We start from the raw sequence: 26,085 nt of genomic DNA, 5'->3' as shown, positions 1-26,085 counted from the left end.
ACCAGTCTCTGGGTGACCCTGAGTCTATAAGCGGCCCTGCTTGCCAGGCAGCATGGCCCAATGACCAGAGTCAATATTATGGCAGCCTGAGACCTGGGAGCTGCCGAAGCCTCATGGAGGGCATATTTGGTGTCTGGGAGGTCCACTTCTAAAGGACCTTCCCCCAGACTACGGGGAGGGTCCAAAGAGCCCAGGAAACCAACTGATTACATGGGACATATAATGAGAAAACAGGAATGGGTGTGAGGGTCAAAGGGCTAAAATGAGGGAACCAGATGGGGATACCGAGCAGAGAACCCCGGACAGCACCCACTGCCCCTCAAAGGTTTCAAGAGAGCCAGTGGATGCTGTGATAGAGCAGCAGACCCAAGCTCCACCTGATGGCCTGAAGCACAGGTGGGAGGGAGCCCGCCTGCCACCTAACCCCAGGCAGAGGAGGCAGGCAGAGGAGGCCACCGAGTAGACGGCTTGGCAAGCCTCCACCCATGCCACCTCTCCCGGGTCCTGGACCATGAGGAGCACGTCGTCACTGTATGCCAACAGGACCAGCCTCATCTCAGGCTCATGGAGCACCAACCCCGTCAACCTCTTGCAAAGGAGATGGAGAAAGGGCTCTATGGCCAGAGCGTACAGCTGGCCTGACAGCGGACAGCCTTAATGTACTCCCTGCCCGAAGCTGACTGGTGCAGTCAGGGTCCAGTTGAGCTTGACCCTGACCGCACTGGAGCCTGAAGCCAAAGGCCCGTAGGGTGCCCAGGAGGTCCATCCGGCCGAACGCTTTCTCCTGATCCAAGGACAGGAGGGCGAACGACAGACCCCCCCCTACACCTGAGCTCTAAGAGATCCTGGCCCAGAAAAAGATTGTCGAAGATGGTTTGGCCTGGGACGGTGTAGGTCTGGTCTGGATGGACTACATCCACCAACATGGACTTCAACCTTAGGGAGATGGCTTTGGCAACAATTTTATAGTCCGTGCTGAGGAGCGAGATGGGACACCAATTCCTCAGATCACAGAGGTCCCCCTTCTTGGGCAGCAATGCGAGCATGGCTCACCTGCACAATAAAGGGAGTACCCTGCTCTCCAAGGACTCCGCTCGGACCCTAGCAAGGTCAGGGCCGAGGATGTCCCAGAACACACAGTAGAACTCCACAGTCAGCCCACCCATGCCTGGGGATTTATTGATGGGCATGAGACGGAGGGCTTCCGGGAACTCGGCTAGAGAGAGAGGTAGCTCTAGCCAGTCCCGGTCGCCTATGCTGACTGTCGGGAGTTCATTCCATAGAACCCTGTGGGCATCAGCATCGGTCAGATCCGGGGAGAAGAGAGAGGCATAGAAAGCACGAACCCTCTTGCGCATCTCCACTGGATCCGTGAGGGGGGTGCCATCCTCTGCCAAAAGGCAGACGATGTGCTTTAGCCCCCCTCTTTCTCCAGGGCATAGAAGCGGGAGCCTCGATCCATCTCCCAAAGGAGATGGATGCAAGAACGAACAAAGGCACCCTGGGCCAGCTGCCTCACTAGCTCTAAAATCTCTGGTTCCAACTGCTCTATCACCACATCCCTCCACCAGCTGGCCCCCCAGCTGTAGTCACGGCAGAAAAGCTGCATGCACATCTTCTCCACATCCCACCACCGCCGCACCGAGGGAAAGGTGCACCGCCACCCGCGCCAGGTCAGCCAGAATTCCCGGAAGGATGCTACAAAGCCCACATCCTCCAGCAGGCTGTTACTGAAATGCCAGTAGGCCGGCCCCAGCCTCTCCAAAGAAAGAGAGGCTGTTACAGCCACCAAGTGGTGGTCCGAGAAAGGGGCTGGCTGAATGCTGAGGAGTGGGCCCAGAAGAGATGATGACTAGACAGATAAATGCGGTCCAACCAGGAGTGGAAAGATGGATGACCCAACACCTGGATGTACATAAACACCATTTCCTCACCCAGGTGGAGGTCTCGCCAGACGTCCACCAGGGAGTGATGGTCTGTTAACTCCCTGAGGACGTCTGCGGCCGCTGGGCACTGCTCGAGCCCCGTACGGTCCTGCTCCTCGAGGGTGTGTTGAAGTCCCCTGCTAGGACCCGGCATTCGTGAGGATCCAGAGAGCTGAGGAAGGGAGACGCCCGCTGACAGAAGCAGAGCCTCTCCAGGACAGATACCGGGGTGTAGATGTTGACAAGATTTAGTGTCAGCCCCTCCATCCGAACCTGGAGATGCAGCAGGCAACACTGCACGACCTCGGCGGTCCCCAGCACCTCGGGCTGCAGGTTTGGGGAGAACAGGGTAGCCACCCCGGCTTGACGGGCTGACAGGTGGCTGAAATAAACCCTGTCCCCCCACTCCAGCTGCCAGCTAGCTTCGGTGGCTGGAGCTGTGTGGGTCTCCTGTAGGAATACAACAGAGTATCCCCCCTTCCGGAGGAAGGAAAGTACCTGACACCTATGGAGACCCAACTTGCAGCCCCGGGTGTTTAGAGTGGCAAGGATGAATGGTGGCATCGAGAGGGCTGGGGAAGATCCTCGCCGGCAGGAGTACCATTAGGCCCTGCAGCAAACTGTGACTGTAACCAAAAGTGAACAGGACACCACAGAAGCTGCAGACCCGCTGGTAGGTCATAGCCTCCTGCCACCCGGTCCCTTTATCCTCCCCCAAGGGGGCCCTTACCGTTTGTAAAACAAGATGGAAATCTCCCCAGCACTGAAGGGCAAGAGCGACTTTATTCTTGGAGCCACAAATGTCTTCCAAGAAAGCTCGCATCTCAGCCTTCAGCGCATCTGGTGTCGGTGCCTCGAACACCTTGGGGCCAAACCCCTCCGTGAGCACCGCAACCCATTGACACGGGGATGCAGGGCATCTGAGGTCCCTGCTGGGAGGACAGTGGCAGAGGGAGAACAGCCCCAGATGTGCTGGGAGCGGGAGAAACAAAAACCACCTCCTGGGGTCCAATGTCTGAGCTAAACGTGGCAACCCCAGGGGCGGCAGTAACAGAGTAAGGGGAGGAAAGGAGTTCAAGGAGGGGGATCAGGAAAAGGAGGGAAACGAGGAAGGGGAGTAGGGGGAGGAAGAGGTGAGGGATTAGGGAAAAGACAAGGAGAGGCAGGAGCAGGAGGAGGAGTAGGAAGCTCAATTGGGAGGGCATTTGAACAGCGAACAGGAGTGGGGCAGAGGTTGGGAGAGGGAGCAGGGCAAGAAGCCTCAGGGATGCGGTGCCTCCTTGCAGAGCAGTGAATCAGTGGCAGTGGTGGGGTAGTCATGGACTCCCCAGCGCTGGACTCCAGCGCCACAGAGATTGCAGCACCAGAGGCCTCAGCGCCAGGGTGATGGACATTACTGGGAGCTCCCGCCCACTGTGGCTATGTCTACACTGGCCCCTTTTCCGGAAGGGGCATGTTAATTTCACCTATCGTAGTAGGGAAATCCGCGGGGGATTTAAATATTCCCCGCGGCATTTAAATAAAAATGTCCGCCGCTTTTTTCCGGCTTTTAAAAAAAAAATTCCTACTTCAAAGGAATAAGAGCCTCCGGAAAAGGGCGCTTTTTCCGGAGGATCGGGGCCAGTGTAGATGCTCTTTTCCGGCTTTTTTAAAAGCCGGAAAAAAGCGGCGGACATTTTTATTTAAATGCCGCGGGGGATATTTAAATCCCCCGCGGATTTCCCTACTACGATAGGTGAAATTAACATGCCCCTTCCAGAAAAGGGGCCAGTGTAGACGAGCCCTGAGAGTCTCAAGGGTTTCACGGCCGTGGCCGAAGTGCTGCCGATGTCCAGGCAGATGGTCACACCCTGGGGCAACTCAGAGGCAGGGAGAAGGGATAGCAGTGGGTCGGAAGGGGAAGGAGAGGTCAGTTGTTGTCCGTCCAGGACATGTTGATCCCCCTCTGAGGCAGCCAGGGTTAACTCTAAGGCCTCCACCTCCTGAGAGAGGAAGGCGAACCCGCTGCCCACCACCAGATGGTGATCTTTGTCGTTGGCAAGGGCAGCAACACCCCCCCCCCCCCCCCGGGGAGGTGGGAACAGTGGGAGCATCATCCATGTTTGCCCCCTCTTGCAGGGACCCCGGAAGGGAGGTGTTCACCCCTCCCGCAACCGCCGTGGTCACCTCAACCGCTTCCTGGTGCTGTGAATCGTTGGCGGGCTCAGAAGGTGGAATGGTTCCAGCGTCCACCCCCATAGGTACAAGGAGGTTGTCCTCCCCCTCAGTGGGCGGGGTGGAACACCGGGCATGCTTACGATGCCTCCCCCTTGCAAGCTCCCATCCCTCAGAGGAAGAGTGCTGGTCCTGAATGGAGGAAGAACCAGGGGACAAGGACAGCATTGGAAGGGCAAGGGTAGATGGGGGTTGGGCAGCAGGGGAAAGGGACACCTCCACCTGAGGTAGGTCCTGCCTAAGTCCCGTCACTGACCCCACTGCCCTCTCCCCCACGAGCCCAGCCTTGCACCCCCGTGCTCGTCTGGGCCCTGCAGAGCCTGAGTGGGATTGATGACGGTCACAGTTGGAGGAGGGGCGACCCCAGGGTCTGGACCGTTGGGGCCACGGGTGATGGTACAGCCGGTGCCCTCCAGGGCATCGGGGGTCCTGGGTGCCTCTCCAAACCGGGCCAGGGGGCAGTCCCTTCAGATGTGCCCTGTTGCCCAACAGAGAAAACACCGGGCTTCCCCCATGGTGTTGTACACCCAGTGCCGGGCCCCTTGATGGGGCACCAGAAATGACCCTTCGAGGGCTTCTCCACCACGTCACGCCAGCAATAGTTGGATTTGTATCTGCTGGCGAAAGGAAAGGATGTGGCGGAGGGTAGGGTCTTTACAGCCCAGAGGAAGGGGACTCAGGACTGACAGAGGCCTCCCCCGGGTGGAGAGGAAAGGCAGTAGGTCAGCATTGGGTAGGAAGGGAGGAATGGAGGACAAAACCACCCATACGCCCAAGTCCTCCAAAGGCTCAAGGGGAACGTGGAATCCCTTCCCCCCCCCCCGCCAAACCCCTTTCCACCACCTCCTGGGTGGCAGCCTTGGATGCCAGAAAGAATACCACCTTCCTGAAAATCTTAGAGGCAGCCACTCCGGCCGCGGGCCCCACCATGCGTGTCAACACCTGCACGTAGGTCTCCACGTGGGGCGAGGCCGCCACCAGGAGACAACGGACCCCGTGCCTCCTGGACAGGGTGGGAAAGGGGCTATGGCTGCCGGAGATGTAATTCCAGGAGGCGGCTTGGAGGGGGCGGCAAGCGGGGGACTGGCATGTACCTGGACGTATGCCCCGGGACCCGAGACACCGTCGCCCCCAGAGCTGGGGGAAGGAACAGGAAGAAGGGGGGGCCGCAGCCAACACAGGGACCATGGCCAGGGAGTAAGTCCTCACTTCAGGAGGTTTTACTTTCCGGACCGGGCTCTTGCGGAAAAACTTGCCAGCTGTCTACACTGGCCACTTGAATTTCCGCAAGAACACTGAGGGTATGTCTACACTAGCCCCCTAGTTTGAACTAGGGAGGCTAATGTAGGCATTTGAAGTTGCAAATGAAGCCTGGGATTTAAATATCCCAGGCGCCGCGGTAGTTCGAATTAGAGATCCTAATTTGAACTACCTACTCCATGCCGTGTGTAGCCGCGGGCATGGAGTTCAGACTAAGGGACTTTTAAAAATGGTGGCACCCGGGAAGATGCAAATGAAGCCCGGGATATTAAGTTCAGGGCTTCATTTAAACTTCGAATGCCTACGTTTGCCTCCCTAGTTCGAGCTAGGGGGCTAGTGTAGACATACCCTGACTTCCTACTGTCTGAAATCAGTGCTTCTTGCAGAAATACTATGCTGCTCCTGTTCGCGCAAAAGGTCTGTGTAGACAGCTCAGATTTGTTGTGCGCTAAAAAGCCCCCATTGCGAAAATGGTGATCGGGGCTTTTTTGCACAAAAGCGCATCTAGGTTGGCACGGACACTTTTCTGCAAAAAGTGCTTTAGTGGAAAAGCGTCCTGCCAATCTAGATGCTCTTTTCCGCAAATGCTTTTAACTGAAAAACTTTTCCGTTAAAAGCATTTGCGGAAAATCATGCCAGTCTAGACGTAGCCCAGGGGAGGGAACAAAGAGGGAGAGGGAGGGGAGGAAAGAGGTTCACTGCTCCCCCCAACTAGGCTGGAAATGGGGTGGGAGCATGATAATTCAGAAAAAGGAAGGGGAAAAGGAGTAAGGAATACAGCTCCCAGGACAGGATTGAGAGCAGCTCCTCCAGCTGAACTGGGGAGATAAGGGGTAAAGGACATTTAAAGGACATGGGCACAAGTGAAACTGTGCGTGTGGGAAGAGTAACTAAAAAGGAGGGAGAGGCCCAAGCACCTAACAAAAGAATGGGGGGGGGGGGCATTGGCACCCAAGAGGGTGGATAGGACAATCAATGGAGTGGGAAGGCAGGCAGTGAAAAGATGCCTGTTCAAGAGCGGGAGAGGGAAATAATGTGCCCACTGGCACCTGAGCAGCAGGCCCACAGTACCTGCTGCAAGGCCCAGAAGAGTAGAGATGGGTAAGGAGACAAGCAGTGGGGCCGAGACAGCAACTGGGGCTTGGAGAGGGAGCAGCAGAAGAAGTGTGAGGGCCAATGAACCGGGGGGGGGAGGGGAGGTAAACCACTCCCTGCTCTCTGCACCCCAAAGGAGCTGCACCAACCCCCCACCCAGGAACCCTGATGGAAAGGGCCCCTAATCTCCCCACCCTAGCACAAGGCAGGCTGTGGGGAGAAAGAAACCCCAGGGGCTGCTTTAAAGCAGTCCTCTTCTGGGAGAGCAGCAGCACGAAAGGTGAAGGTCAGGCCTGCTGAGGTGGAGAAAGAGGGGATCAAAATAGACCCCCCCCCAAGAAAATGGGAGGAGGGCTCCCCCACACCAAGGCAGGGCAGCAGAGACCCCCGCACCTAGCGCCCTCAGCAAATAGCTGAAGTGAAGGGAGGGGGGGAAAGAAGCTGCCTGCAAAAAGGCAGGTGGAAAAAAAGGGCCTGGCCCAGAACATAGGGGTAGCCAGGGCCCAGTTGTCACAACAGCAGCCTCCCTCCACAGACACCCTCTCATAAGAAGGGTGCAGGAGAAAGTGCAGCACCCTATGAGCAGAATGCTGCAGATATGGGAGAAACTGGGTCTGTGGTTTTATGTTCCCTGAGTAGGCTGCTAAAGACTGTGTCCAAGCAGCCACACCTGAAGCCTATCTGGCATAATTGAAACAGCTGCAGCCACTTAAGATGGAGGTGTGCACTATAAAAAGACTTCCGCAGGCAAAGCTAGGGGGAAGGAGAAAAGGGATGGACTAGAAGAGAATTGAAGGAAAAAGCAGCAACCCAAAGTAAGGAAAATACATCCGAGTGAGCTGATGTGAAAGTTTGTCCTGTGACATTAGGAACAAAGTACTGTATGCGGGGTTGGGGAAGTGGTTTAGAGAGGGGCTGCTGCTTAGGAGGTAAGGGTCAGTCCTGGGACCAATCCTTTTCAACTTATTCATAAGTGATCTGGAGTCAGGGGTAAGCAGTGAGGTAGTAAACTTTGTGGATGATACCAAACTGTTTAGGATAGTCAAGACAGAAGCAGACTGTGAGGGACTCCAAGAAGATCTCACCAAACTCAGTGATTGGGCAGCAAAATGGCAAATGGAAATTTAATGTGGATAAGTGTAAAGTATTGCACATTGGGGAAAAATAACCCCAACTATATGTACAGTATGATGGGGGCTAATTTGGCTACGACAAATCAAGAAAGGGATCTTGGTGTTATTGTGGACAGTTCTCTGAAAACTTCTACGCAGTGTGCAGCGGCGGTCAAAAAGGCAAATAGGTTGCTAGGAATTATTAGGAAAGGGATAGAAAATAAGACCCAGAATATCTTACTGCCCCTGTATAAAACTATGGTATGCCCACATCTTGAATATTGTGTACAGATGTGGTCTCCTCACCTCAAAAAAGATATTTTGGCCTTGGAAAGGGTTCAGAAAAGGGTGACTAAAATGATTAAAGGTTTGGAGCAGGTCCCATATGAGGAGAGGTTAAAGCGACTGGGACTTTTCAGTTTAGAAAAGAGGAGATGGGGGGGATATGGTAAAGGTATATAAAATCATGAGTGGTGTGGAGAGGGCGGATAAAGAAAAGTTATTAGTTCCCTAAATAGAAGAACTAGAGGACACCAAATGAAATTAATGGGTAGCAGGTTTAAAACTAATAAAAGGAAGTTCTTCTTCACACAGCGTGTTGTCAACCTGTGGAACTCCTTGCCAGAGGAGGCTGTGAAGGCTAGAACTATAACAGAGTTTAAAGAGAAGCTAGATAATTTCATGGAGGTTAGGTCCATAAAAGGCTATTAGCCAGGGGATAAAATGGTGTCCTTGGCCTCTGTTTTCAGAGGCTGGAGAGAGATGGCAGGAGACAAATCGCTTGATCATTGTCTTCGGTCCACCCTCTCTGGGGCACCTGGTGCAGGCCACTGTCGGTAGACAGGATACTGGGCTAGAAGGACCTTTGGTCTGACCCAGTACGGCCGTTATGTTCTAAGGGCCAAGCTACATGGCCTGCTTGGACTTTCTGCTACTATAGGGCCCTGGGCTGGAGCAAGTGAGAGGGACCAAGTTCCCCCCAGCCCTCCCCTCTGGCTGGTAGGCCCAGCAGGGATTAGAGAAAGGAATCTACTGGACTAGCCAATGATTAAAGATGCTCTCAAAGCAGGGTACCTGTGCCTTTGTGGCAGTCACTAGGGATATTTGAGCCTCTGAGGCCCACAAGAACCTGCCAAGAAGTGCCGGACCCACAGGGCTTAGCCCAGACTTTGCCACAATATAAATATCCCTCAGTCCAGGGTAATATGGCTCACTAGCCCAAGTACATGAGTAGCCCTCAATTTAGGACCGTATGGCCCACCAGCCAGAGTCATTAAATAATAGCCCGCAGTATGTCTTACCAGCCACAGTCAGTAAAGAGCCACTAGTCCAGGGCAGTGTGGCCCACTTGTTAGAGTTATTGCAGTGGGGGGCTTATGCCCTTGTAGGGCTCTGTGAGCAGCAGTATAGTCTGCCAGTTCCTCAGCCGGGAATCTGGCTGAAATGCACTGAGGACACTGGGATGGGAGAGGCTGCTCCCAAACCCTGCCTGGGCCGCTTCCTACAGTATGGCTTGAATCAATGTCTCACGTAATAGTTGGATCTTGCGGTCCTCCAGTAGCCGCTTCTCCCTGGAACCACACAGGGGTCGCGTTGTGGCTGTCTTCCAGGCCTTCAATTCTAACCCCTGGGTGACTGGCTGTAGCAGCTCAGGAGATCTGGTGAGAGGTCCTTCTCCTTCGCTGGTCAGCCCAGACTGAGCTGCTCTGTTGCTTCTTATGCTGCTCCAGCACTTGGCGCATGCCCAGTCTGGGTAAAGATGGGAGAGTTCCTCTGCCCACAGTCTTACCCCGCACTGAAGGGGGTGGGGGCTATGTTCTCCCCATCACAGATTTCAAACGACCAGTTAGATTTTGGGGCCCAAATTTTCATAAGAATCTCTAAAGTCTCACTCCCTGGGTACGGATTTCTAGATAGCGGCTGTGTCTACCCTGGGCCACTTATTCTGGAAAATCAGCTGCTTTTCTGGAATAAGCTGCAAGCTGTCTACACTGGCCCTTGAATTTCCAGAAAAGCAACAATGCTCTACTGTACAAAATCAGCCGCTATTCCGGAAAAACTATTCTGCTCCCGCTCGGGCATAAGTCCTTATTCCGGAACACTGTTCCGGAAAAGGGCCAGTGTAGACAGCCCAGTAGTCTTTTCCGGAAAAAAGCCCCTATCGCAAAAATGGCGATCGGGGCTCTTTTCCGGAAAAGCGCATCTACATTGGCCACAGACGCTTTTCCAGAAGAAGGGCTTTTCCGGAAAATCTGCCTGCCAATGTAGACGCTCCTTTTCCGGAAAAACTGAAAACGGAATAGTATTCCGTTTTAAGCAGTTCCGGAAATTCATGCCAGTGTAGACACAGCCAGTGAGTTTATAGCAATTGAAATGAATGGATTCTCTGGATACTCAGCACCTTAAACAAATCAGTCCAAGGTGGCTAGTGTTGAGCATCCAAAACTAGTAACTATTTCTGAGCAGATGGTCCTTATTAGGCATTTCTGTACATAACTAGCCAATTAGCCCGTCATAAGACAGGATTTTCAGGACTCTCCTCTGTCTGTCTTCTCTCTCTCCTGCCCCTCTCTCAGGGGACTGCAGAGCCCAAACGGCTGTTTGGGCTCCACACTCCCCTTGCTGCATGGGGAGCGTGGAGCCCAAACAGTTGCTTGCGCCGCTTGTTTCCATACGGTGGCCCGGCTGAGTGGCGCTGAAGTCAGCCAAGCACCATGGCGGGAGGCGAAGGGGGGGTGGGGTGGTGACGTTCACGGCCGGGGGCAGGGTCTGGAGCCGCTGTCATGCCGCATGTCACTGCCCCACCACCCTTCGCCTCCCGCTGTGGTGCTCAGCTGACTTCTGTGCTGCTCAGCTGGGCTGCGGCAGGGGAGCAAAAGCCAGTTGGGCCCCACACTCTCTGTGCAGTACGGGCTGCCCAGAGGGAACAGCCAGCATTTCAGTGTTACAGACTCAGACATTGGGCTACTTTTCTGTATATAATTACATAGGAACATTGTAACATTTGCCAGACCAGATGAGTGACCCAACTAGCCCAGAATCATGTCTGTCACAGCCAGCCAGAACCAGAGAAAGGTGAAGAAATCTTCAGTGCAAATTTCTGGAATAATCAGCTCATTGAGAGTTGTGTTCATAACTTCAGGCAGTGATTGGTTTATGCTGTTTGCCCTCTCTACAGTAACAGAAGATGTTCTCAGTACCCCTTAAAGCTTTTAAAGTCTGCTAAGCTCTTGGCCTCAGTGATACCTTGTTGCAATGAATTATGTAGGTTAATTGTGTTGTGGATATTTGCGTAAATAGAATAGTCCTTGTTATCTGTTTTAAATTTCATATTTTTCAGTTTTATTCAATACCCAGTGGCTGCGTCTAGACTGGCATGATTTTCTGGAAATGCTTTTAACGGAAAAGTTTTCTGTTAAAAGTATTTTTGGAAAAGAGTGTCTAGATTGGCACGATGCTTTCCCTCAAAAGTACTTTTTTGCGGAAAAGCGTCCATGCCAATCTAGACATGCTTTTCTGCAAAAAAGCCCCGATTGCCATTTTCGCGATTGGGGCTTTTTTGCGGAAAACAAATCTCGGCTGTCTACACTGGCCCTTTCGCACAAAAGTTTTGCGCAAAAGGACTTTTGCCCTGAATGGGAGCAGCATAGTATTTCTGCAAAAACACTCTCAATCTTACATAAGAGCGTCAGTGCTTTTGTGGAAATTCAAGCGGCCAGTGTAGACAGCTGGCAAGCTTTTCCAGAAAAGCGGCTGATTTTTCCAGAAAAACTGGCCAGTCTAGACCTAGCCAGTTTGTTTCTTAAGACAGACAAGGTGGGTGAAATAATAACTTTAATATGTCTATATTTGCTCCCTACTTTGAGCTAGGGATGCAAATATTGCTGACCAAAATTGTTAATGAAGCAGGGATTTAATATCCTGCATTTCATTAGCATAATCTTGCCCACACATTATTCTGTTCAACAGCTGATTTGAACCAGGAAGCGCACTCCGGGACGTGTTAGTTTGAATCAAACCCTTTGGTTCAAACTAACATTACTTCTCAAAAAATCACATGCAGGTGAGATTATACTAATGAAGCATGGAATATTTAAATCCCAGCTTCATTGGCAATTTTGGTCGGCTACATTTGCATCCCTAGCTCCAACTAGGGAGTATATGTAGACGTAGATTGGAGTATCTTCTGCTGATGAAAGGGAGAAGCTTTCAAGATTCATAGGTCTCTTCTCCATAAGATGAGAGGAGAGACTGATTTACAATCTTTATATTTAGTATTTTGCATACCTCTCGTGACCTCATTTATTTTTCTCTTCTCTGACAATCATAAACTCAACTCTTACTTCACTTTCCATAGTCCTGTCAAACCCTGGCCCCTTTTCTGAGCAGGCTAACAAGTTCTGAGAAGTGTTCACTTTTTTGATCTGGACGCTTAACAAGAGAATGGATAAGATCCAGAAAATGAAGGATGTTCATGTTATATCTGAAATCTTGTAACGTATTATACTAACCTCAGTGAATAATTAATACCTACTATAAATAAAAGAGAACCCCGGGATGTAAAGGTAGCACCTTCAACACCAAAAATAAGTAAAAAAACAAATGTAGAGTTAACCCAGTAATGGCTTGACACAGCTGAATGTGCTCAATCAACCAGTTACAAAAAGGAGCAACTGAAAAGCCCAGTTATACTGCATCTGCCTCCTGAATTTCCCACTGCTGAAGGACAGCTACATAAGCACACGAGACATCTTTAACATTGCTCTTTCTTTTCATGTTCTAGATGATCATTCGAGAGTGAGACTGCAGCTGTTGGATGGAGACCCACACTCTGACTATATAAACGCCAACTACATAGATGTAAGGCCTGTGTGCATACCTTGTGTGACAGAGAACCACATCAGCATGTCGTCTTGTGGATGGAGTACATCTTGGAGCAGGGAGTGGGTGCAAATCACATCTTGAGGAGACACATTGACATTCCATCTCATGGAACTAGTGCACTAAAAATACAATGAATCTATACGGCTACGTCTACACTGGCCCCTTTTCCGGAAGGGGCATGTAAATTTCACCAGTCGTCGTAGGGAAATCCGCGGGGGATTTAAATATCCCCCGCGGCATTTAAATAAAAATGTCCGCCGCTTTTTTCCGGCTTTTAAAAAAGCCGGAAAAGAGCGTCTACACTGGCCCCGATCCTCCGGAAAAAGTGCCCTTTTCCGGAGGGTCTTATTCCTACTTTGGAGGGTCTTATTCCTTTGAAGTAGGAATAAGACCCTCCGGAAAAGGGCACTTTTTCCGGAGGATCGGGGCCAGTATAGACGCTCTTTTCCGGCTTTTTTAAAAGCCGGAAAAAAGCGGCGGACACTTTTATTTAAATGCCGCGGGGGATATTTAAATCCCCTGCGGATTTCCCTAAGACGACTGGTGAAATTTACATGCCCCTTCCGGAAAAGGAGCCAGTGTAGACATAGCCTACCAGTGCAAGTGGCAGATCGGCAAACAGCCCTGAGTGCATGCCTAAGGTCTTTGATGGGCTCATCCTTGGGGCATCTAGCCCTTCCCATCACTTGTACTGCCATCACATTGTTCTATTTTAGTGCACCAGCTCAATGACCGCAAATGTGAGTGTCTCTCTGAGCGGGGAACCACACACCCCAAGTGTAGAGATGAAGAGCAAAAGTGATAGGGCTGATAAAATATAAAGTTTATCCTAGCTGTGTTGAGAGATGCTGTTTATCTGCCAGTCTGTTTCTGCCTCTATCACTATTATTACCTAGACATATGGGCTGCATCTAGACTGGCAAGTTTTTCCACAAAAGCAGCTGCTTTGGCAGAAAAATTTGCCAGCTGTCTACACTGGCCGCTTGGAAGTTCCTCAAGAACACTGACGATCTCATGTAAGATTCAGTGTTCTTGCGGAAATACTACACTGCTCACGTTCAGGCAAAAGCCCTCTTGTGCAAAAGCATTTGCGCAAGAAGGCCAGTGTAGACAATGTGGTATTGTTTTGCGAAAAAAAGCCATGATTGCGTAAATGGCGATCAGGGCTTTCTTGCACAAAACTGCATCTAGATTGGCACGGACGCTTTTCCGGAAAAAGCGCTTTTGTGAAAAAGCGTCCGTGCCAATCTAGATGCTCTTTTCTGCGACTGCTTTTAACGGAAAAATTATTCCGTTAAAAGCATTTGTGGAAAATCATGCCAGTCGAGACATAGCCATGGAGATTTCTGCATCTAATGTTTCTCACACAAATATAGGATGCATATACTATGAATATAGAAATCAATATTACCCCTCTCATAATATTTATATAGCTCTGGGGCATATTGGCGGTCTACATGGCTATAGTGTGGGAGGCATGTAAGTGTACTGATACTTTTTAAGACCTAGTAAATATCTTTTTAAACATAGCCAACCTCACACATGCATAACATTTCTTGTGTCTATTTTCTTGTGTCCATCTCTTAATCCCTTAGGGTATGCCTACACTACAGTTAATTTGAAATAACAGCCGTTATTTTGAATTAACTGTAATAGCTGTCTACACATACAAACCACTATTTCGAAATAAATTTGAAATAGGGGAGCCCTTATTTTGAATTAGTAAACCTCATTCTACAAGGAATAACACCTAATTTGAAATAGCTAATTGGAAATAGGGGGCTTCCAGCCCTTCCCAGGGAGCCCTACTGGCCACTCTGGGCACAACCAAGAAAACTTACTCTCCTCTCCCCCAGCCCCACAGCCATTAAAGGGGCAGACCCTGGCCATAGTGCCTGCTCCAGCTCCAAGCCTGCCAGCCCAGAGCCAGCAGTGGCTACCAGGACCCCTGACCCAGTGGCCCCAAACATGAGCCAGCAAGCCACTGGCAGCCTGCCCTCCACCGCTCCCCAGGAGCAGTCTGCCAGCTCCCAGGAGCCTGATGGGCTGGAGAAAGTGGGTGCCTTCCTGGTCCAGGTTGGAGATCATAGACCTTATTCAGGTTTGGGGGGGGATGCCTCCGACTTTCATGATCTCAGCCCTAGATGGAGGTACTCGGCCATCGGTAGGATAGCTGCCAGCCTGCCCATCAAAGGCCACATGCGAACCCAGGAGCAGGTTTCAATGAAAGTCAGGTTGGTCTAGCGAGCCCTGAGCTTCCCCTGACCCTTCTTCCCTTTGCTCCCCCCTTCTAGCTCCCTCCTCCTGAGAACTGTCTGTCTGGAGTGAGGGTAGCGTCCCTTTAAGCATGGAGCTCAGTTAGCCTCAGGCAGCAGCCCCACCCACTCAAGTCCTAACCTGATGACCTGCCAGCACTGGTTCTGGCCAGCCTTAACTTCAGTTTAGGGTCCACTCAGTGTGGATGCACTATTTTGAAATAGTTTTTGTGTATAGATGCGTCATTTCAAATTAGCTTAGTTCAAATTAACTATTTCAAACTAAGTTAATTTTGAAATAGTGCTGTAGTGTAGACATACCCTTAGTAACATTACAGTATTATGAAGAACCCTAGTGGAGGAAACTGAAAATATACTTAAACACTGATTTGGCTACATCTACACTGGCATGATCTTGCTCAAGAGCATCTGTGCCAGTGTGGACGCTCTCTTGCACAAGAAAGCTCTGATGGCCATTTTAACCACAGGGCTTTCTTGCGCAAGAAATTCATGTTGCCTGGCTACACTGTCCTTGCACAAGAACAGTTGCACAAGAGGGCTTATTCCTGAGCAGGAGCATCATAGTTCTTGCTCAAGAAGTACTGATTTCCTATATTAGAACGTCAGTGTTCTTGCACAAGAACTCGTGGCCAGTGTAAACAGGCAGCAAGATCATGCAAATGTAGACACAGCCATTGAGTCTGTTCTATAGATGCAGATGTATGCATCTCAGACCAGAGGGCAGATTTTTGCTTGTTAACTTATAATCTAAGTAGTGAAGCTGGTTTCCCACAGTGCCCATGGTTTAACTACAGGACTTGCTGCTTCTTTGAGTAAATGTGAAAATGCCTCATTCTTCTTTGGTACAGTCAAATCCATCCTTATACATTCTCATGAAAACGCCAAACATTTTGTGATGGTTGCAGGACTAAAGCAGTTCCTGCCATTTTCCATTTGACAGAGATCTCGTGTCTCATGTAGGGTTTCTATGTGCTCATTAGTTAGTGCCTCATTCACAACACAACAATTGAAATAGAATGTATGCCAGTTTGCTTGCTCTGACGTGATTTTCTTTTTTCCAGGGATACCACCGGCCTCGACACTACATTGCAACTCAAGGCAAGTTACAGTATCTTGCATCTATATTTTTCTCTAAATACTATGTGCTAAACTGATCCTAGAGCTACTTAGAGTAAATCTGCTGTTTTGATACCTATAAAGTCGAGAAGGGGATTCCCACACAGAAAATGTCAGACACCTTCTAATCCACTGCTTCTGAGGATATTTGAAACATACTCAACTGCACAGCCTGAGCTAGATTGACTTTACTACTGCACATCTCTAGATGTTCTTTATGTTAATAATGAATAATTTGTTCATAAAGAGTGAGGCCTAAGTTGTGCACTGGAATGTGATTGAGGGATCGGTTGTGTATTCAGGTGAGTCAGAATTGAAAGGGGGCTTGTTAGGAAGCTGAAGAATCTGAGACTATTTAATTATGATGTTTGTCTGGTGAGGCCTGTGGAAGGAGGGTGGTGTGTTTGAAACAGTATCCATAATTGGGGACTTTCAGGATTTGCAGTGGACAGAGCTGTAAATGAGCATCCTCACACCTAAATTGGTGAAGATTTTTGTGGGGAAATTTCCCATACACAAAAAGACAAGCAATATGAAGATTCATGTTAGCTATTAACATTGATATCTATTTCTCCATGCAGCTCTGATGTCCTACTGCCCTCATACCCCTTTAGAATCATACAGCTGGAAGAGACCTCAGGAGGGTCATTAAGTCCAGCCCCCTGCCCAAGGCAGGACCAATTCCAACTAAATCAACCCAGCCAGGGCTTTGTCAAGCCGAGACTTAAAAACCTCTAGGGATAGAGATTCCACCACCTCCCTAGGTAACCCAGTCCAGTGCTTCACCACCCTCCTAGGGAAATAGTTTTTTCCTAATATCCAACCTAGACCTCTCCCACTGCAACTTGAGACCACTGCTCCTTGTTCTGCCATCCGTCACTACTGAGAACAGCCTTTCTCCATCCTCTTGGAACCTCCCTTCAGAAAGTTGAAGGCTGCTATCAAATCCCCCCTCACTCTTCTCTTCTGCAGACTAAACAAACCCAAATCCTTCAGTCTCTCCTTATAGGTCATGCGCTCCAGCCCCCTAATCATTTTGGTTGCCCTCTGCTGGGACCCTCTCCAATGCATCCACATCCTTTATCTAGTGGAGGGGCCCAGAACTGGACACACTATTCTAGATGTGGCCTCACCAGAACCAAATAAAGGGGAATAATCACTTCTCTGGATCTGCTGGCAATGCTCCTCTTAATGCAACCTAATATGCCATTAGCCTTCTTGTCTACAAGGGCACATTGTCGTCTCATATCCAGCTTCTCATCCACTGTAATCCCCAAGTCCTTTTCTGCAGAACTCCTTCTTAGCCATTCAGTCCCCCTCCTTTCTTAAACCACTTGCCAGAATCGCCTTCCCTCACCACCAATTACACTCACTCCCGTCCATCTATGCAGACACCTTGCACCTGTGCTAGGGCCCCTTCTATGTCTATACATTAAAATCGATCATTGTATTAAAATAGAGATGGATATTGAGGGTACATGGGTGCAGGAAGTGCAGATGTACAGAGAGGGTGGACATGGGGACAGTGAGGGTAGCCCAACACAGAGCTTGAGCAGTTGCAAGTGTCCATTTTTTCATAACACAGAACTAGAACCTGCCCAAACTCGCGGGGCTGACCCCTAGTAACCTACCTCACTTACTATATCTAATCTACAACCCAATACACAGCAGATGTCAGCTTGAAGAGCAGGGAAATATCCTGTAAGAAGGGTGGCATTAAAGGTGAACAAGGCTGCCAGCAAGAGCAGCTGAAATGGATTGGTGATGTTAAACATACCCTTTTAAGAAGGGTAGGTGTAACTTTAAAAACAAGTCTTGTGGCACCTGTCAGCCAATGGTCAGGGCAGTGTGTGTGTGTTTGTGCGTGTTACACCCGAGTCTTTAACTGCTGAGACACAAGGCCCCATCACAGTGAGCAGTCTAGGAGAGACTGACGGGTGCCCTGAAGTTTATCATCTGTCTTTAGTGCTAGGACCAGAGTCCTGTCGCAGAGCGCAGCCAACAGGCTGACAGACGTCCCAGAGTTTATAGGAAGAGCTTATTACATCTCAGATTTTTAACTACTAGGATACAGGATCCCTTCGCAGCGCGCAGTCTAGGGAAGACTGAGAGATGCCTCAACAGATCTGTCCCCTGGAAGCGACACAATCCAAATGCCGAGCTCTGCCTGTATCTATCCCTTATGACCGGCTGAAGTTCTTTTAAATTGTGCTTGGTTCTGTTACAGCAACTGAAGGAGTCAGGTTAAAACTTAAACAGTTACAGGTTTATTAAAAAAAACTTATAAATCATATGGTTACAATGGCTATTGCTCCATTTCTTAACTGCTAGCAAATATAGATCTTAAAATGGTTACAAAGAAAATAAAGATAGAAAATAGAAATAATGGTACCAAGTGACAGCTTAATCTTTAAAGAGCTCTAAGTCTATGTGTACACTTAAGGCAAAGGAGCACATCCAGGTACAATTTTTACCCCCTTCTGTGCCTCTCAACTCAAGCGGGTCAAGCCAGGGCTGGTCCCTCAATTCCTAGGACAGATGAATACGAGGTGGGCGTCCCCTGTGGAACCCTGGGAGGTCAAACACCTAACCCGACCAGCAGACAAATGGTAAACTGACACTCAAAGTAAGGGTGCTGCTGGACCCATCTTTATATCCATACAGGCCCGTATCCTCTTTCTTATCTAAGAGGCCGAATTGTACTGGTCTGTTTTTGTGGCACCAGTTCTTACAAGCAAGTTTCAACTTAATTTACACTTGCAAGAGAACTAAATTGTGAATACTGGACATTCTTTTTACTGGGCAGGAGATTCCTCCCCCCGCGGATGGCTGTGTGTTCATATCAATATGGGTTTCAGACAAGGGCACTCCTCGGCAGCCTCTTGATCAGCAATTGGCATATCTCTGTTTACAGCCATTCAGGGTCACTGAGCTGGCATATCCAGGCCTTCTGTTCAAGGCTTTTATTGCTCTGTGTGCCCTGTATGCTCCAGGCAAGCAAAAATGGATGTTACGGGGGGGAGGGGGAGGGTTCCTGTCTGGCTACACCACCTTAGATTTCATGGGCAAAACCCATGTCATAAGAGATCCTTTTTTCCCCCTTCTGCCATAGGTCCCATGCAGGAGACAGTTAAGGATTTCTGGAGAATGATTTGGCAGGAGAATTCTGCAAGTGTTGTCATGGTCACCAACCTGGTAGAAGTTGGCAGGGTAAGGATGATGTATTCCCAGGGCTCTCTATCACTACCTCACCAGATGCATCCAAAATAGCAGCTGGTATAGTAACTTTCTACTGTTCTAACCATCTTGCAAATGCTTTTCAAATACTGTATCTTGAAGAACAAGAGACTATATTATACCACTCATGTTTCTTCTTTAAAACTATAATTTTATGATTTTCTAGTTGCTTCCCTTCCTCTGATGATTACCTTTCTCCATGTTGTTGTTACTACTTCTAGATAAAAATATATTGGGTGAGAACCTCAACTAGTATAAATTGGTTCAACTCTTCAATTCAGTGGAGTTACACTAATTTACAATAGCTGAGAAACAGATCCCTGAACTACAAAATGTCCTGTGGAATGTTACTTACTCTTTACCTGCAAAGTGCCATATGAGTAAAAATATGGGAAGTTCCCAGTGATTGGTGAAGGCACTGGCAGCCCTAGACACATGCAAGGAGGGCAGCTGCCCAGAGTGACGTGCTGAGGAGGGTGCATATATATGTGTGTGTGTGTGTGTGTGTGTGTGTGTGTCACATGGACCTTACCTGGGGCCAGCCAGCTATGCAAGAGGGGAAATACAGCATCCAGGGTCACAGAGGACAGAAGCATGCACTCACTTGTCCCAGTAACTCCTCTGCTCTAGTGGGAGCAGCAGCTGGGTGGATGTGTGGGGGGCTTTCCATTCTCTCTGGCACAGAGGGTGTCCCGTGGGGGGGGGGGAGTTCATTCAGAAAAGGGCTTTCTCTTGGTTCTGCCAGCAGGACTGGTACACTGTGCACACACTTGTGCTCCAACCCTATCCCTTCCTTGCAGAGAGGTGAAAGATGGTGGGACATGCACTACAATGGATCACATTATCCCTATGCAGTTTTCTCCCAGGGTCTGCCTGTCCAGCTCTCCCCCTCCCTCTCCTACTTGCTGGAGACAGCCTGGGGCCAGGAGAGGAGAAATAAACAAGCAGCATGTGTGCCGAGTAGCTGAGATTGGATAGCAGGGAGGAACGAAGGCTGCTGCTTAAGCTGTGCAGGGTGAGGTTATGTAAAGAACGAACAGTTGCTTTCCCATAGGGGAACTCGGGGGAGGGCTAGGTTACCAGCAGGGGAGGGAGGTATGACATTAGAGTTGTTGGGGACCTTTAAATTGACATCTTCTCCCCTCCAATCAGCTGAAGGTCCTGTCCTCCTTACTCCCTGGATCAGAAGCTTCACTCACTTTTTTAGCAGGGGTGGGGGGCAGCTGCTGCTTCCCAAATGTGAGGTGGTGGGTGGGTGCAGAAGAGATAAGTGACAGTTACTGAAATCAGCTCTCCCATGTTCCTCTTCCCAACAGGAGGGGGAAATGGGGTCACAGTGGGAGGTGTCTGCTTGGCTAGCTGAAACACATACCTTTCATTCAACTCTTGATCACTATGCACAGCCTCAGATTTTGTTTGTTTTTACTACATGTACTTAAATCAGGGGTGCACAAAAGCCACTCAGTGGGCCGGATTCAGCCCGCCTAGGGTTTTCATCTGACCCGTGTGTCTGTTCCAGGCCCCTCCCCCTAGCATGTTGCCTGGGAGCACTTTCCCCACACCTGTCAGGCAACAGCCCAGGGCAGGCACAAGCCCTTTAAATAGGAGCAATTGAAAGGGCTCGCAGCTCCTGTCTCTGGCTAATGTGATGCCTGTAGCTGCAGGGGAGGCATGAGTCCCTTCGACTCCTGGTATTTAAAGGCTCCACCCCTTCCTTCTGAGGTCCCACCCCTTCCAGGAGACAGTTAAGGATCTACTAGAGTTCTTTGAGGGGGTCAACAAGTATGTGGACAAGGGGGTCCAGTGGATATAGTATACTTAGATTTCCAGGAAGTCTTTGACAAAGTCCCTCACCAAAGTTCTTAAGTAAAGTAAGTTATCATGGGATAAGAGGGAAGCTCCTGTCTTGGACTGATAACTTGTTAAGACAAGAAACAAAGGGTAGGAATAAATGCTAAGTTTTCCAAGGGGGGAGAGATATTAGTGGGATCCCCCAAGAGTCTGTCTTAGGACTAATCCTATTTTAAAAATTCTAGAGCAGTGGTCTCCATTTTCACACCCAAGATCACTTTTTAAATGATAGAACAAGCCAAGATCTACTGCCCCGCCCCTTCCTTGAAGCTCCACCCTCTCTATTTTCCTCCTCTCCGTCACTTGCTATCCTCAACTCTTATACCATTGCTTCCCTCCCCCCCCCCCCCCCAATTCTTCTGTAGGAAGAGGTTTTTCCAACATTTGGCCTGTCTAGACTGGACCAAATGTAAGAAACCCCTTCTTTTGGAAGCCCCCTTATTCCTCGTTGAAAGAGGAATATAGAGGTGACCGAAAGATCATGTTTGCTCTTCCACTAAAAGTAGAAGAAGAACAAATGCATCTGTGGATGCAGAAGAGTTTTTCTGGGATATCTCCAGAATCCTGAAAAACTCCTGCAGTTTAGCTGTAACCTTGCTGGGTTGAGACAGGATGTGTAGGCTGTGGGGTGGGAATGAGGGATTTGGGTGTGGAAAGGGGTGAGAGGTGTAAGCTCTGGGAGGAAATCTGGATGCAGGAAAAGGTGGATAAGGGGATACTGGCTTGGAGAGAGGGGGCCGGGCCAGGCCAGGCAGTGTTAGGGTCAGATGTAGGGTTAGGGTACTAAACAAGCCACAGACTTCTGGATGTGAGGGTTCAGGAATTTGGTTTGGGGTATGAGGGGCTCAGGGCAGAGGGTTCTAGTGTATGATGGGCTCCGATGTAGGGTCTGGGGGAAAGGGGAGCGCTGGAGTGTTATGATGCCTGGCCAGATGGGTTCTTAGCCCCAATTTGGGGTTGTTTGGCAAGGCTTCATTTTTAAATAAAATACTGTATCAAACAAAGTTTCTGCATTGTCTTTATTTCTGAGAATGGCAGGGAACCTGTCTTGAGTCAGGGGTCACTGACCCCAGAAAAGTCAGTTTGGGGCCCCACAAGTGATATGCAAAAAACCTTCCTCCACCCACCTCCCAAGCTTCACTAATGTGGCCCTAACTGTGTTGGTGGGAACTGGGGACATAGTTCTGGTTAAGGGTGCTAGTGGGTGCTTTGGCAGGGGACAGGGTGCCATTGGGGACAGAGTTTTGTGGCTCGGGACAGGGGAATGAGGACAGAGTTCAAAAAGTGGGGATGGGAATGGGGACAACTCTGTAGCTGGGGACAGGAGACTGGGGACAGAGTTCTGTGACTAGGGAAAGGAAACTGAGCAGTGGGAAGGGGGAGTGGGAACAGGAGGCGGGAGGGGAGTCTGTGGAGGCAGAGTCCCCTGCATCTGCCTCCTCCCAGGATTCTCCCCTCCCCCCCCCCCCCACAGGAAGCCAACATGTGCCTTCTTGGGGCTCAACTCGCCCCCCCCCCGGCGTGGGGAAGCCCCGTGCGTTCCTGACCCGGGGCTGACTCACCCCCTCCTGTGCAGTGCAGGGCGCCAATGCTCCCTCTCGCAGTACACCCGGCAGAGCAGCTAGCGCCACTTCCAGAATTGCTGGAAGTGGTGCTAAGCTGTGGGATTTCTGTCCATCCCAGGGAAGCTGACACTACCTCCATTTTCACTGAGGTAGATAGTGGGGCTTCTCGGGGGGTGTAAGGAAATGGAGGCGGCGCGGACAGGATGCCTAGCGATCGACTGGTCGAGGCCTCACGAGCAACCAGTCAGTGACCATGGTTCTAGAGAAAGGGGTAAACAGTGAGGTGACAAAATTTGCAGATGATACCAAACAGCTCAAGATAGTTAAGACCAAAGCAGACTGTGTAGAGCTTCCAGCATAGCTTATTTCAAAATAACATGTCTACACACACAAAGTGCATCGAAATAGAGATTTGCTATTTCGAAATAGTGTCCGCACTGATTGGATACTTCCTCACATTTAAAACCACCCAGGACCAGTCCAGGCATTAGGTCAGCAGTGACTTACTGGACCTGAGACATGAGCTTAAAGGGGACCCCCCCCCCCTTGTACAGCTGGTTCTCAGGTTCTTCTCCTGCTTGCCTACCTCTCTGAGGGTATGTCTACACTAGCCCCCTAGTTTGAACTAGAGAGGCTAATGTAGGCAGTCGAAGTTGCAAATGAGGCTGGAGAGGGATGGCAAGAGACAAATCACTTGATCATTGTCTTTGGTCCACCCTCTCTGGGGCACCTGGTGCTGGCCACTGTCGGTAGACAGGATACTGGGCTAGATGGACGTTTGGTCTGACCCAGTACGGCCATTCTTATGTATTTAAGTATCCTGGGTTTTATTTGCATCTTCCCATCTGGGTGCCATTTTTAAATCCCCTTAGTCCAAACTAACTGCCCATGGCTACACTGGGCAGTCAAACATTAATTCTAACTAAGTCCTTAATTCGAGTTAACATTTGACTACCGCGTGTAGCTGTGGGGAGTTAGTTCGGACTACAGGGATTTAAAAATGGCGTCCAGACGGGAAGATGCAAGTAAAGCCCAGGCTATTTAAATCTTGGGCTTCATTTGCAATTTCGAATGCCTACATTAGCCTCGGTAGTTCAAACTAGAGGGCTAATGTAGACATACCCTGAGGGACAACAAAGCATTTCCACAGTGTGCTTTGGTTGCCCTGTGTTTGGACACCACAGCACTCCCTGCTATAGAGCTGGATCTGCTTCTGGGCACGTGATGGCTCCTGACTGTTGTGCTTCAGTTTCTGCAGCAGTTTCTGCAGGCTGCCCTCCAGGTCCTGCAGGAACATGACTCCAAGCTGCTTGAGGAGACCCTCAACAGGTGTCTGGGAGTGCAGCACTTTCAGATGCACCCCACTGTGGAGTGTTGCTTCGGTCTGCTGTACACTACTTTGACCAGTCGGACTAACTCATTATGAAGTGGTGTGATGACCAGCAGTGACACCAGAACTTCCATATGAGGAAGGAGACGTACCTGGAACTGTGTACCTGGCTCGCCCCTGCCCTCACATGATGGGACATGCAAATATGACCTGCCATCTCCCCGGAGAAGCGGGTCACCATTGCAATTTGGAAGCTTGTCATGCCAGACAGTTACCGATCCATCAGGAACTAGTTTGGCATGATGAAGTTGACTGTCGGAGCCCTCATTATGCAGGTATGGCACTCTTAGGCTGCAGTCCCAGGAAAGGGGGGGAAGTACTGAAAAGGGGGACCCTAAAGAAAAGGGGATTAGTAATGCAATGGGTGGGGAAGGGGGGGAGCCCATGTCCCCAGGTGGCTCTCCAGCCCTGCCCTCACACAGAACGAGGCAGACTACATAGGTTCCAGTCCTGCCTTCACACAGCAGGGAGGCAGACTACATAGGGGGTAGCTCCTAGAGTGTTTAGAGGGGCAAGAAGGGGGCTCAGAGACCTCCCAAGGGTTCTGACACCCCTTTGATTCTCTGTTTTGTTTGTTTGTCTCCTTCTGTCAGTGATGAGGGCCATCAATACTGTCCTGCTGCTCAAGGTCATCCATTTGGAGAAGCCCCATCTCCGGCTTTGCCACCATGGGCTTCCTCAACTGTGGGGGTCCCTATTGACGGTTCCTATCCCCATCCAGACCACCGGGCATCTCAGTACATCAACCGGAAGGGATACTTTTCAATGCTTTTGCAGGCCCTGGTCAACCACTGCAGCCAGTTTTTTGACATCTTCATCAGCTGGTTGGGGAAGGCGAATGACACCTGCATGTTCAAAAACTGCAGCCTCTTTCTGAAGCTGGAGGCCAGCACTTTGTTCCTCAAGCTCAGCATTGGGGTTGGCGATGTGGACATGCCACTGTGCATCATGGGGGATGTGGCCTACCCTCTCGTACCATGGCTAATGAAGCCATATACTGAACACCTGGGCAGGGTCCACATGCAGGTGGAGTGTGCTCTCAGGTCTCTCAAGGCAATGTTCAGGTGCCTCTTGACCTGCCTGGATGTGGGGGAGCAGAACATCCCTCAGGTGGTATCCGCATGCCTTCCTTCCAGGGTGGGAGGCAGAGTCTGGCCGGGAGGGAAGGGCCTTTGAGCAGCCATGCACAGCTGCCACCCGGCAGGCAGGAGTGCGCAGCTGGGAGGTCCTGAGGGAGAGTTTCTCACAAGGACCCCAGTAACACTCTACCCAGGGCCTCCCCACTAGGGGTCTGTGCCTTACCCCTTGGTGCCTTTCCTCCAACATCCCCTCCCTTCTTCCCTCCATCCTTCTCTCTCCTACAGAGACAATAAAAAAACTGTTTGGTTGAAAAAGAAGAACTGTGTGGTGATTTATTTGGTATAGAAGTAACTGGGGAGGGAGCGGGGAGAGTACCTTGGAGGGGAAAGAAAGGGGGGGGATGAGAAACTTGGAGGGGGGGGGTAGCTGAGAACCTTGGAGGGGGGAAGAGAGGCTCGGGGCCAGAGCTCAGAGTGGCACGTGGCTTGGGTGCTTCCTCCGCCTTGTGTGAGGGGACCTTGGGGTGGGAGGACCAGAGAGGCTAGAGGGATAAGCAGTGGGGTGGAAGGGAGCTGAAGCAGGGTCAGACATGGGAGCGGGGGCAGGGAGTGTTATTTTTTTAAATAACCAAGGGTATGTCTACACTAGCTCGTTAGTTCGAGCTAGGTAGGCAAATGAGGACAACTGGAGTTGCAGATGAAGCCCAGGATTTAAAAATCCCGGGCTTAAGGAGTTAGTTTGAATTAACGTTTAACTGCCGCATCTAGCCGTGGGCAGTTAGTTCGGACTAAGGGAGATTTTAAAATGGCGACGCCTGGGAACATGCAAATCCCGGGCTTCATTTGCAACTCCGGTTGCCCTCATTTGCCTACCTAGCTTGAACTAACGAGCTAGTGTAGACATACCCCAAGATTCTAGTGGATCTAGGAAATGGGTTTGGAAGGTGAGCCGAGTAGCTGAGCAAAGAAGGTAGGCTTAATGGTTTCTGAGGATCCTAACAAGCCTGACTAAGGCCAGGGGATTGCTCTTCACAGTGATTCAAAGGGAAAAATCCCTCTTCAAACTGCATATTTCCCGCTT

The 26,085-nt window shown here is 50.2% G+C and overlaps 1 protein-coding gene across 4 annotated transcripts in view; it reads left to right on the top strand.

Annotated features, from left to right (window-relative positions):
* PTPRT (protein tyrosine phosphatase receptor type T) overlaps positions 1 to 26,085 on the top strand; it is a 1,034,103-nt gene that overhangs the window by 959,013 nt on the left and 49,005 nt on the right. For all 4 annotated transcript variants that reach the window (XM_075901353.2, XM_075901347.2, XM_075901351.2 and 1 more), the window contains 3 exons: positions 12,390 to 12,466; positions 15,828 to 15,864; positions 18,995 to 19,092. In XM_075901353.2, coding sequence (XP_075757468.2) covers positions 12,390 to 12,466; positions 15,828 to 15,864; positions 18,995 to 19,092 — 212 coding nt within the window. The remainder of the gene's footprint in view (positions 1 to 12,389; positions 12,467 to 15,827; positions 15,865 to 18,994; positions 19,093 to 26,085) is intronic.

Source organism: Pelodiscus sinensis, chromosome 17, assembly GCF_052426305.1.
Source record: "Pelodiscus sinensis isolate ZL-2025 chromosome 17, ASM5242630v1, whole genome shotgun sequence".
NCBI classification, from domain to species: domain Eukaryota; kingdom Metazoa; phylum Chordata; order Testudines; family Trionychidae; genus Pelodiscus; species Pelodiscus sinensis.
The sequence above is the reverse complement of the archived record's forward strand: the minus strand, read 5'-3'. Positions and strand labels throughout refer to the sequence as shown.